Source organism: Sciurus carolinensis, chromosome 7 (assembly GCF_902686445.1).
Source record: "Sciurus carolinensis chromosome 7, mSciCar1.2, whole genome shotgun sequence".
Taxonomy (NCBI): domain Eukaryota; kingdom Metazoa; phylum Chordata; class Mammalia; order Rodentia; family Sciuridae; genus Sciurus; species Sciurus carolinensis.
The window spans coordinates 136,748,149-136,761,698 of NC_062219.1; the positions used below are offsets into that span (position 1 = coordinate 136,748,149).

Below are 13,550 nucleotides of genomic sequence, written 5' to 3' on the forward strand. Positions count from 1 at the left end.
ATTTTACTCCTTACTTTTTTCTCTTTATTATCTCCTTGCCTTGATATTTTCATTTATTATTTTTTAATTATACAAATTATTTTGTTTTATTGTATGTATGCTAATACATTTTAAAAGTGCTTTATGGGCCAAGGTAAAAGAGATGGAGCAAGTGCAATCTGGAATCTCTTGTAAACTGAAGTTAAAAAATAAAATCAGCAATGACACATAGATCTAATAATTTTTAATACTTCCTTCTATTATCTAGAGTAAAAAAGGTTACTTTTCACCCCCAAATTTAGGCTGTTGATATGATTTTCTCATTCTGAACATTATTTTCTTCTAGAAGTTAACTGTACATTCTTTATTTTTCAAAATCATTATTCAACTGGCAGAACTTAGCAACCATCAGAGAAAATAATTTGTTTTTTTTTTGAAATTCTAAGCATATTTAATGGTAATGAACAATCAAACTTTCAAAAACCTCAGAATCTATTTTTAGGCATACATGAAGTGCCTCTAGTTGCCTATGGGGCATTGTAGAAGGGGTCAGGTACAATGGTTCTTTCTAACGAAGTGCCACAGGCTATATTTGAGTCCAGCAGCATACATTCAGAATAAATAAATTCAGACTTAATTTAGGAGGAATTTAGAAAATTTAACAAAGTGGTCTTTTGCTTTTATTTTTCCTGTCCTTTATTGTGATCTTACATATCCTACAATATAAAAAAAGAAGTTTTCACAGAGATGTCTGATTTGTTCAATATTTTACATGAGTAAATTTTATTTGGCTGTTTTAAGTAGAATTCTGTGATTTCTTCAATACCTCAAATTATTGACATATATTAAAAGTATTATTTTAAAGCATAAAAAGAGTGAAAACTTTTTTTTATACTGCAATAATATACCAGTGAACTGGGGGTATAACTCAGTGGTAGTGTGTGCGCTTATCATATACCTGGTCCCCTAACCTTGATCCTGAACATGCACATGCACATGCACACACAAGAACAAATTACCAAGCAAAATGAAATATGTTATGCTCCTGTGACAACCTGATGGTGTCCCAGATGATGTGTTGGGGTAGTTCCAAAATGAATCAAGGAACAGGTGGATGCAATTTCCTACACATCAGCAATTTCAGGTTAATGTGAGGGTTTACTTTGAGAACAAAGATTTTTCAGGGAGAGGAAATGAAGGATGTATTTTAAGGGAGAAAAGATAAGCAATACTAAAATTGAAATGGAAGGCCTAGAGGATTATAGTGTTAAAATAGGTAGCAGCCATACATCATTAGGAAATATGTATCCTGAAACCTACTACATTCGCAAAACTCCACTCTTTGGCAACTATTAGTTTGCTTGTTTTCCCTCTTACATTTCTTGAGCTGTCCTTAAGCCCAATCATACCCAATCTTTTAATGGCAAGGCCATCTTGTGTTTGTATTCCATTTACTTACAGGGCCTAATGCAGTCACACACACCCACCGTGGATTTTCCAGAAATATTAGGAACAAGTTGATTTGTTCCAAGGGGGAAAATCATTTTGCATTAATACCTTCCACACAGCAGCCTTTTTTCAGAAAGGGATTGGTGTTAATACTATTCACATTAGGGCGGGTACAATTTGCATTATCATTATCCATCAGTGACATATGGGGCAGAAGAGTCAGAAAATTATTACCATTTTTCAAATGAAATTGTAGGATGGAGAGTTAAGTGGAATTGGCCAGGGTCCCACAGTTAGTGGAACTGCCTACTTCAGTGTTGTCACTCCTCCAACTATTTCTGTGGGGTATCTCAGGTGCCATTTATGCACACCCTAAAAATGAGCTCAACATCTTCTCTCCATACCACCAGTTATTTCTGTACCCTCTAAGTCAGTTAATGGCACAACTTCTCTATTTGCCTTCTGTGCCTTGGGGTAACTGGACAGCATTCTAGATTGCTTTGATTTCTTCACCCTTATCCTGGCATCCAATCATTAAGAGTTCTAACCAACTTACTTTCTAATTATCACATGAATCTATCTTTCATGACTCCTATTCTTAGTAGGATTTTAATTTCTACACTGTCATAATCCCCATTTAGTGTCTATTTCCAATCCCTCAAAATTATCTTCTACTTTGCATATCTGGCATGTCACTTTAAGCTTCAAGTTTTTTACTGGCTGCCTGTTACCTAAGAATAAAGTCCAAGCTCCTTAATGTGGGCCATAGGTCCTCAAAATATGTGGGCCTTTTCAACCTCAGCTGGAACAGTGGCACGTGCCTATAATCCCAGCAACTCTGAAGGAGGACTTATTTCAAAGCCTGCTTGGGGACATGAGTGAGACTGTACCTCAAAAGTATTGCACCTAATCATATTCATCTCTAATAACATTCTACGGTCTTCTGTTATCTGAGCATCCGATACTGCTTCAGGCCTTTGATCCAGTGTCATCTTCTCAGAGGCCTCCCTGACTCAACTGCTCATATTTTTACCATAGAACTTCATCTGCGAAAACTGTCTGTGTCCCACAGAAGTCTGTAAAGCCATTCGTGGCAGACCGTGCTGAGCCCAAAGCTCTCATCTTCCTATCTCCAGGGCCTGGTACAGCACTGGTCAAAGTAGATTTCAGAAGTTTTTGGGAAGCATTGTATTAAGTGAACATCTAGGAATGGGGTCTGTTGGGAGACAGATAGGGATAGAAGCTGTGAAAAGAGAATAAGAAAAACTTCGTCCAGAGAAGGTGCTGATTAAGCTCAATCTTGAAGGAAAGGGGAAGTGGGGGAACTCTGGACAAGAGTGACAAAGGACATACCAGAAAGAACAGTACTTGCAAAGGTCTGGAAGCCCAAGAGAACATGGCACATTTAAGAAAGAGAAAAAGAGCCCGATGCAGTGGTGCATGACTTGAATCCCAGAGACTCAGGAGGCTGAGATAGGAGGATCACAAGTTTGATGTCAGCCTTAGCAAAAATAAGAGGGCTGGGAATGTAGCTCAGTGGTAAAGTGCTCCTGGGTTCGATCCCCAATACAGGGGAAAAAAAAAAGGGAAAGAATTAGGACCACATAAAAATAAATGAATAAAATATAGGCACTGTGTCCATCTACAATTAAAAATCTTTTTTAAAAATGTGGCCCACATCTAGGTTTTCCAAGAGATTTAAAAACATATTTCATTACTGCCATTACCTCAGGTACCACTATCTTCAGGTTGTTTCAATCTACTTTTGATTGCTTATCTGGCATTAGTTGTGTTACTTCTGAAATGTTATCTCTCTGTCTTTTTGCCTTACTCCCTTAAAAAATAGTAACTATCTCAAAGGGCTGTTGTCAAAAATTAATGTGTCAATAAAGAATATAAAATAGAGGCACATAGAAAAGATCAATTCTTATTGTTATTGATCTCCCATTAGTGACAACTGCTGAGATTTGAGAGGAGGGAAGGGTTATCCTTGAAATTCACTGTACATAACCTCATCTATAAGAACCATTTTATGGTAATTATCTCGGGAAATAAAACTAGTAAGAACCTCAGTTTTATGTACATGATTTCAGGCAATAGTGAAAAATGACCACCAGATTCCTTTGGATAATATATTTGGATAAAAAGTTTAGCCTGAAAGCATACACTCAAAGTACAATCTGACCAATTACTTCTAAAGGTTTATTACCTTTTTAAAAAATATTGTTTTTAGTTTATTTGTAAACAGACACAATGCCTTTATTTTTATGTGGTGCTGAGGACTGAACCCAGTGCCTCACAGTGCTAGGCAAGTGCTGTACCACTGGGCTACAACTCTGGCCCTCCAAAGGTTTATTATCTTATAGTTGCTTATATTGAAAGTCATTTCCAATTTTCTGCCTCCTGAGTACAGCCTTGAAGGATTTTCTGTAGTATACTTCATTGACTTGGCATTTATTCACTTGCAAACTTTTTTCCTTATTGGCTCCTAAGTCACTTCCACATGGAATTTTAGAAATAGAAGGGTTCTTAAGAGATTGTGTAGTTCAAAATTCTAATTATACAAATAAAAAAACTGAAATACAGATGATGATTGACTTATCCAAGTTTATCCTCTCTGAGAACCGTTACTCTTCTTCCCTAACACGTGCTGTCAGATACACCCTCTATCCATCACTGTGTCTTCAGTGTGGGAACTGCGTGCTGATTTCCAATCCTTGTTTATTCTGAGTGAATATGAAATGACAACATCTTCTTTCAGACTGTGGGAAACATGATTGGTTTCCTCTTACTCATGTTTTGTGTGTGCCCCCAATGAAAAGTACTTCAGGCAGGGTGTTTTCTTAATTTCTATTAAAATTCTCCTAGTATGACCAGTGTCTATAAAATCATGCTCACCCATGAAATGTTTCTTTTAACCATTCGATTGGGGTGAACTGTGATCTCACTGATACGGCTTAGATGCTCTAAAACTGGTAGACTGGCTACATCTCCTTATACATGCTTCTTAAAAAGATTTTGACAGTCACTGCTTGACAGGTTTAGTATTCCTGTTTACCGACTGAGGTTGTACTGGGCCTAATGGGCACAGTACACTCCTACCTAACCAGATCTGCTCCAGAGGTGGACTCTGTTCCTTTGTTAAAATCTAGAGCCTGGTCAGTCACCTTAAATGAGGGTCTGGTGTAAATAGATGAAATGATCCAATCAGATTCTTGCTCTTGGGAATATGGCTCAAACTCAGGTTTCAGATAGTAAAGACAAAGTCTGAAAGCACGTAGAAAGTTAATCCACAAAATACACAGGAAAAAAAGATACATACAGATATGAGGGTCAGACGTTATAAGGAAGCAGAAACTATGTGAAAGCAGAGGCTTTGAGGTAGGGACGAGGAGTAAAAAGACAGAATAAGAGACTCATAAACAGGGGAACCAGACAGGGATGGAAAGAATGGGCTGTATTAAAAATACAAGGGTTTACTGCATGTAGAAGTTACACTAGTAAATGTGCCAAAACATCACACGATACCCCACTGATATCTTTAATTTGTTTTTATGTATCAGTTAAACATTTTTAATTAAAAAATGTAAATAAGAGTGCAGACTCCCTCTGTTGATAAAGGTCCTACAGGTGGAATTCCTGACTGGTTAGTAGGGATAAACTGACACGTCAGTCCCTGTAAGTGAAACACTTTTCCCTGGAACACTACCTGTGGATGCACATTCTGTCCCATATCCCCTAATCCGTTCCTAGTAGAATGGATTTGTTTCACAAGACTGAGACGCCTGGGAAATAATTGGGCGCGCTAAAGTGAGCTTTCAGTTCTATGGCCATGTGCGACTGAATGGCCACATCCACTCTCAACTTCTGCAATCCTCCAGGGAAGTTTTGCATATGCAACAAACTGGTCCTAACTTTACCACTAGCAGATTTCACGTCCATCCTTGTTTACTGCAGGAAAAAGATGCCGATCAAGGCTCCTAGGAAAACGTCACGAGATTTGAACGTCTTCTCCAGTACAATGAAGGGCAAGCCCTCTGCGCCTCCCCGCGGGGTTTCAGACGACCATACCCACCAGCGGGGACACGTTTTTGGGTGGCGGACCCTGCCACCGTCTTGAGCAGCCGGCGCGCGTCAGTGGTTCCCTGCCCCTGGGAACACTGTGGGGCGCCCGCGCCCCGACCCCTCCCGGCCCCCGCCGCCCGCCGGGTCACCTGTAATTATAGGCGTTGAAATGCTTGCTCTCTCTCAGCATCGCTCGGTACAGATCTAACACTTGCGCGCGGCTGGTGGCTGCCATTTTGGAAAGAGAAACAAGAAAAACCAAAAACCAAAAAAAAAAAAAAAAAAAAAAAAACCGGAAAAAAAAAAAACAACAAAACACCCAAAAACCCCAAACACCAAAGAAACCCAATAGGTCCTCTCAGTGGAGGTCCTGAGTTTAACTCAACCCAAAGTCCAGCCTACACAAAAACCACGAACGAAATAACACGCAGCACCAGGCTTCGCCGGCGGGCCGGCCCTCGGCCTAGGTGAGCACCGTTGCTGCGGGCGCCCGGCGTCCCGCGCCTCTCGGAGGCGGGCGCAGGCAGGGCTGCGGGCAGCTAAGGGGGCGGCGCTCGCGCCCCCGCCCCCAACGGGGAGGCTCCCGCGGCAGAGCTGGGCAGTGTGGCTGGAGGCCTGGGGCCGGCTGTGGCCACTAGCCACGCTCCTTGGGGGATGAAGGTCGGAGGCTTGAGCAGTGAAAGAACGCAGTCAGGCCACAGAACGCCTTAGCGGACCGCCCAGGGGCGGGGCGGAGACCTGTGTATCTCTGAAGCTCAACTCTTCTTTGCACCTGCCCGAGGCCGCGTTGCCCGGGTTACCGAGCGCGCTCCGCGCCGACGCCCCGCCCTCGACAGCTATGGTTGCCCTCGGCACTGCCTGACAGACTAATTGCGATTTCGAGGGTGATTTTACTTTGGCTGGGCCCTGTCGCGGGTTGGAGTTTGGGTGCGTTCTCTTGGGTGGGGTTGCCGCCTAGTAGGCGCCGGGGTGCCCAGCTAGTGGCCACCTGGCGCTCCGGCTTCGCTCAGGACGACTGACTCAGGGGTCTTCGGGGGGAGGGCCCGCTTTTTGTCAAAATGGCAGCGCCCATCCTGCACTGGTGTCCATGAAGTGGGAGGTTGAACTGTTGGTGAGAGCGTGTAAGCTTGCCGCGTTTCTGATTTTGAAACATCCGGGGTCGGAGGTTCCTGGGAAGACGGTGGGTGTGTGGTGGCCTTGCTGCAGCTTGGGGGTGTGACGTAGGTGGTTAGTATGGCAGGGAGTTTTGCACTTCGCTGTGGATTTTTCCCATTTCCGGGATATTCTTTGAGGTTCTCGAGGTGTCCCCCCGAGTCAAGAGTCCTCAGAATTTTGTCATCTAATTAAATACTTTAAATGACTAGAATCCTGGGTTATAGATGTCCTGATTAGCTAGGGAATCTTTAGGGCTCTAGTGACTCTCAAGATATTTCAGACCTAAGGCAAGAAGCTAAGCAAGTTATTTCCCATGACTTCTCAGAAGACTTCAGATTTTCTGAATTACCTTGTTAAAGTAGTGGATAACGTTTCGCGTTTTGCTCGTAGAGCATGGGACTGGGCGCCGGGAAGCCTTATCCAGTTTTGGTTACTGTGTTTGTAAAGCAGTTTTGTTGTTTTTTCACTCTTTATGTAATCGACTCTGGGAAGAGTCATAGTTTTCTGTCCCAGAACAGTGAGGTGTAACGTTGTATATTAAAACCAAGTTTGCATTAACATGTGTTCTGTTGTTATATCTGGTTTCGAGGCAACCTTTGCTCTGTATTGAAACGACTTGGTATTTCCAATAACTCTAAGGACAGAAGTCACTTCTCCAACCTTACCAGGCTTTGTAGTATATGTAAAACCTGATGTCCTTGCATCCAAATACAGTAGTCATGGTGGAAGGGACTTTAAGAAAAGGTGTTGGGGCAAATGCTTCAATAAAAGCCCTTTTAAGTCTCCCGTCTGATTTCTTTAAGGTCTTCTCCATCTGTGAATCTCAAAATGGTTTTTTTTTTTTTTTTTTTTTTTTTAAACAGGGTAGCAGAATTTTTGTTACTTTTATTTGCTGGTCAAGTTATTGCATTGGGGTTGGTGAAAGTACTTTTTCATATCTTTTCCTTAGGGATTTCCTAGACTCCAAGACCCAGGGGATTGCACACTGTTATGGAGCAAGACTCAGAGCTGTTTTCTCTTAAGATGCTGATGATATAAAATATGTGGCATTTGGAGAAGCTACATTAACAAAAGATAGACAAAGCTAACAGAGTGAAAAGGATAAACAGGAATATTACTTTGGTTAGTTTTAAAATAGAATTAGCCAGGCATTGTTGGGAAGGCCTGTAATTGGAGTGACTCTGTAAGGAGACTCAGGTAGGAGGGTCACAAATTCAAGGCCGACCTCAGCAATTCAGAGACCCTGAATGAAATAAAATTTGTTCCCAGGCAACCCCTCAAGTAAAGCAAATAAAAAGGGCTTGGGATGTAACGCAGTGGTAAAGTACTTCAGAGTTCAATCCCCAGTAAACCTTCCACAAAAAAGTGGGGATTACATTTTATTATGTTTTGCTTTCATCTTGAAGTACAATTAGAATAATTACTGTCTATAATTTTTTCCCCTAAGTAATTAGAATAATTACTGTTTTTTTACGCCTTGTTAATTATCAAGGAATTTAGTATACATTAGTTGTATATATATATAATGTGTCTAAATGTCTTTGTTGAGTCAAATAAAACTTTCTAAACAGATATGTAAAGCTAGAGTTGTTTGGGTAGCCTACTCATCTGTTAGTACAAGGAATTGTTGCACTTGAAGTGCAGTGTTTAAATCTTGTGGGAGGCAATGGATTTGGTCTGGGCACCCACAAGTGGACCCAACAGACCAAACTAATAAAACGTTTAATCACAGTAACTTATTGGTTGCTGGAGGTCCTATAGCCAATTAACCAATTAAACTAACCATTTTGTTGATTGACTAAGCTGTGGCCAAGTAACTTTGCTTCAGTTTTTCTATAAATATAGAAAATAGCATAATAAATATAATCAAATAACATTGTTGGTTGAACTTCACAGAACCTGTTTGGGTTCTGGAGTTTCCAAATTCTCAGACTACTTTTGTTTTATTTGCTCAAAGACATTACTAAATTTAATTAGTCTATGGAGTTTCCCTTTTAATACCATTTAATGCTGAGTCTTCACAAACATACCTTATTTGAAGTGATTTGCTAGTGTGTTGAATATCATTGCCTTTAAAGACTAATAAAATCAGATTCCAAAGCTAAATCTCCATTTTCCCACACTTTCACTACAGAGATGACTATTTTTTAAACATTAACTCTTTGAGATGTTAAGTAGACTTGGACTAGAAGCTGAAAACACATCTTACTCATGTCCTTTGGTATGCGTTCTATTTTGCACTGAGGTTTTTCTTGGGTAAAGACTGTAAACTAAAAGGTACCTACTGTCAGGCCCCCAGATGTAAAAGTTTCCTTAACATTCACATATACATATGATCATAAATATTACTTCACAGAACTTTGCTTAATTCTTTGCCTATGTAAAATCATGTATTGCCTTGTATTAAAATTAGGATTATCACTTAGTGTTTTATAAAGAGACACTACTCTTAACATAATAAGCATTATAACAGTAGTTTATTATCCTTACGCCTAATTATCAAATCGATATGTAAAGAATTTTATATAGAAGAAGTAACTCATTATTTAGAAATTATTCTACTCTGTAAGTGGAATTATTCTACTCCGTAATCTTCATTATACTTTTTTTTTCTTGAGAAAGTACTTCATTTCGTATTTCTTTTTTTTTTTTTTAATATTTTTAGCTTCAGATGGACACAATAACTATTTTTGTATGTGGTGCTTAGGTTTAAACCCAGTGCTCACACATACTAGGCAAATGCTCTACCACTGAGCCACAACCCCAGCATCATCTGGTATTTCTTGATCCTTCATTCTAATAGAAAATGAAACTGGAAGAGACCATAAACATCAATAATCACTGATTTGAACAGATGAGCAAACTGAAACCCTTCTCCTATGTTTTTCCTTTAACATGAGTGTTTCATATATGCCTTACATTATATAAGGTGGTACAGTTTCAGCAATGAGACCCCCCCTCCTCCCAGAGACCTGTAGAGGAATAGATAGTAAAATAATAACACTTTTGCAATAATGTTTTTGATCGGTGCTGTGATAGACATAGTAATACCAGACGCTAGGGCAGTACAGAAGTGGGATATTCAACTAGGACTGTGACCTAAGGGAAGGCCTTCTATAGCAGAAGATAGTTGCAGAATGCGTAGCAAGAGCCAGATGATGAATGTGTTTAGATATTGCAGTGTATACTTAAGTCATAGAAGCATGAGTGAACACCATCTATTTAGTTAACTCTTGAGTGGTTTGGAGTGGTAGAAGTGAGAAGGGAGGAATATCCAGCAGACCACGGAATTGCTCCTTACCAGCTTCCATTTCCTAGCTGCTGACCTGGCTAAGCAAGCTAACCTCTCAGCTGCCAGCTCTTTAGTGATGCTTGCTCTTTTTTTGGAGTTAGTCATTTTCCCCTTATGCACTGGCTAAGACATCAGTGAAGTTGAACTTAACAACTCAGCTGTTGAAATGGAGATTGCTTATCCAGGGTTTTGTTTCAAACCCGGATTTTGAATCCTATGTTGGAGGAGCTCTGACATGTTTCTTTTATCTGTGCACTCAAGAAGCTGAAAAACCTGGTTCTTCAAGTCACTCATTGTATTTTGACTTGAGGGTCATAAATCAAATACAGACCCTGTTTTCCAGGGGTTTATAGTTAGTATGTTTGTGTATTTGTGTACAATTATGGCATGGGAAGTGCAAAGTACTGCCAAGGAAGTACTGATGGAGTGATGTGGGGTCCATCCCTCATGTTTAGGCCACACCTCAGACCAACAGTCAGTCCCTGGGTGACAAGACATAGCTAGAGTTGATAAATATTGACATTAACAGTCTGTAAGGAGGAGGTAGTGTTTGTCTGAAGAGGATTTAGGTTTGATCTGGGCCTTGAGAGTGGTTAGGGGATTTAGGGGGATGGTGGTAAGGTGGCTACTGGCAAGGAACACTTACCCTTTACCTTGGGCAGGGTAGCAGAGAGACCCTGACTGAGTGCTGCGGGACAGAGACCAATTGGACGGGGCTCTGTCCAGAGGGCAAGGCATCTGGTGGACAGGTAATATATCAGCTCTCATAGATGTTAGATGCAAGCTGAGTCCTTTTATGTTTGCAGCTAATCCTTTCATGACCTGTTGGGAGAACTGCTACCTCTGTTTAAGGAAAGGAAAGCTGAGAGGTTAGGTTGCTTAGCCAGGTCGCCATCTAAGAAATGGTGAAGGGTGGGTGTTGGCCCAGGATGTTGTGTGTCTGGCTCTGTTACTACATTGCTTCACAGGTGATCTTCAGTGCTAGCTTTAGGAATTTGCAATTCTTTAATTTTTCTTGGAGAATGTGGGTCAATTTTACTCATATTTAAATATTAATTTAGTTGGATTCTCACTTATTTGTAAAACTTTTGTATAAGAAATATTGAGACTCAAATGTTGATTTTTTTTTAATTCTGGTTTTTTAATATTTTAAGATAAATTTACACTTTTCTACTAACATCTCTTTGAAAAGACTTGATGCCCTTTTTAGGTGTGTGTGTGTAAGTGAGTGTGTGAGAGAGTGAGCGTGTGAGCCAGTGAGCAAGTGTACGCAAGGGACAGATGGAGAGAGGGAGAGAAATAGACATTTCTTCTTGGATTTTCCAGGACTCAAATTTCTGTAGAAACTCTTTTCAAATAAACTTAGAAAAATCTGGTCTCCATTTTGAGTAATTTGGGAAAGCCGTGGTGTGTTGTGCTTAGATATTCTAGCTTTGTTGATTGGGTTCCCTACGGGTAGCAACAATGAGGGTGACACTTGATTTGGGGAAAATATATCAAATGTTACTCAGTTCCAGAGGATCTTTTATTTTTTTCTTTTTGCAAAAATTCTACTTTTCAAAGGGGGAAACCATCTTTTCTTACCATAAGCTTCCACTAGAATGGAAATTCTTCCATGCTATCACTACTTGATGGTGATATTCTATTAGATTACTTTCTTTTTATTTCTACTTATGAGGGAGAACTATTATGATTTTATGTTGTCTATACATTATAGAATGATTTGTTAGTCTAACTGTGGTGGTAATGATAACTATTATTCATTTAGAGTTTATTTTATTATGCTGCAACTTTGCCAGGCACTTTTATCAACATCTGAGTATAGTATTTTTTCTAAAGACAGATTTGAAGTTCTGATTGTCCTCTCTGAATGGGGACTATTAACTGCCATTTCTTGTTTGTTCAGGTTAGTTGGTTGTTTGCAGAAAACACTTAGGATTTGCTGTGTTTATACTCTTTAAAAAATGTTATGTTTTGCTAATCACTGAAAAATACTATGTCAGTGTCTTAAGATATGCAGTACATAGTTCTGTGACATTAACTGATTTCTTGGAAGGATGATATATATTTGAAATTATATTGGAGACCATTATTAACAATGAAGCTATACATAGAATTCATGATGTCTTTGCCATTACTCTGAATCCTTTACTTTATGTGACTTAATATTTTATAGCTTTTTAATCTAAAAATTTATTTCTTGTGCACAGTGGAAGCAGATCAGTTTGGCAAGCCTGTCATCCGTATATGTAATTATGAACTTGAGTTAACTAGTAACATTAAAGAGCATGAGCATGACTTGTGTGAAATGGATTAAAGTAATATTGGCAGAGAGTAAAACAGAATTAGCTTTAGTTAATGAGCATACATTTATTGGAAGAATTATCTTTATAACAATTCCTGGAATTCTGGAGTACAGAGGAAAGTAAAATGGAGAAGTTGTGAAATAGAAGGAAGTTAGCAGGTAGTGTATTCTCCTGTCTTTTTAGGTAAGAGCATTAGCTTTTGGTTACTGTAACAAAATACCTGGGGCAGTACACTTGTAAGCCGGAAAGTTTTATTTTGGCACATAGTTTTAGAGGTTTTGGTCCATGACCAGTTCGCCCTGTTTTTTGGGCTTGTGGCAATACTTCATGGCCACTGTGTGGTGGAGCAAAGCTATTGATCTCACAGCTGGGACTTGAAAAAGAGAGGAAGAAAGACAGGCTTCCCATTAGGCCTGCCTCTTAAAGGTTCCACCATCACCTAGTAGAACCAAGCAAGGGCCTAAGCCTTTGACACATGGGCCTTTGGGTGACATTTCAGATGCAGACTGTAACAGAAGTGGTTATCTAGTTCAGATCTCTGAGCACTTTGAAATAAGTGCCTGTGCCTGAGCATTTGTAAGTTTAGGTCCAAGACGAATGCCATTTGCACCCTTGGATGCTGCGTGCTGTGAAAGCTGGGTCTGTGGTGGTAGTTATGGTAATTATTGCAGGCCCCAGTCTTCAGGCTCTATATTCCCTACTTTTGAAAGCCTTCACATAAGCAGTTCCAGGTTGATATATTTCGGGACATTCACGGGGCTCACCAGACCTACCCGAGGAGAATCTAGATGCCCCTACGAGGAACCTTGCAGAGGAGGCACTGTGGGTGCCCAGTTGTGATGTTTCCTTAACGTCCTTTTCTGTGCTACTTGAAAATAAAGAGTTCCTTGGAGTACCGGCCTGTGATGTGTTCTTTAAGTGTATGCGACTTAGCAGACAGCAATTTCTGTGCTACCTTTCTTCCCCCAAACCTGTAGCACTTTTTGGATAAAGTCTAAGCTCCGCAGCACAGCGTGTAAGACCTGAGTGTGGCCCCTTTCCCTTCTCCAGCCTCCTGCCTTGCCTTGTTCTTTTTCACCTGTGGCTTTTCAGTTCTTTACTACTTCCTTCCACTCTGCTCTGGGGACCTTTGTGCATACTAATCCAGCTGCTTGGATAGCTCTTCCTTCCTAATTATTCTTCAGATCTCAATTTAAGAGGTACTTACTTGAAGATACCTTCTTTAATGAGCAAATCTTCCTCTTTATGCTCCTTGGTGAACTGCCTTTCAACTGACAGTGACTAAGTTGTAAGTAACAGGAACC

General features: G+C 40.1%; 2 protein-coding genes across 8 annotated transcripts in view; one reads left to right on the top strand and one right to left on the bottom strand.

The window, feature by feature from the left end:
- Lyrm4 (LYR motif containing 4) overlaps positions 1–5,758 on the bottom strand; it is a 151,975-nt gene extending 146,217 nt beyond the window's left edge. For all 4 annotated transcript variants that reach the window (XR_007109447.1, XR_007109448.1, XR_007109449.1 and 1 more), the window contains exon 1: positions 5,643–5,758. Coding sequence is in view for 1 of the 4 variants with exons in the window: in XM_047558212.1 (XP_047414168.1) it covers positions 5,643–5,728 (86 nt within the window). In the remaining 3 variants the exon portion in view is untranslated. The remainder of the gene's footprint in view (positions 1–5,642) is intronic.
- A 734-nt stretch (positions 5,759–6,492) lies between these two features.
- The window catches only part of Fars2 (phenylalanyl-tRNA synthetase 2, mitochondrial), a 499,052-nt gene continuing 491,994 nt past the window's right edge, over positions 6,493–13,550 (top strand). For 2 of the 4 annotated variants that reach the window (XM_047558209.1, XM_047558210.1), the window contains exon 1: positions 6,493–6,673. The gene's annotated coding sequence lies outside the window, so the exon portion shown is untranslated. The remainder of the gene's footprint in view (positions 6,674–13,550) is intronic. The other 2 variants (XM_047558208.1, XM_047558211.1) reach the window with 2 other exon arrangements.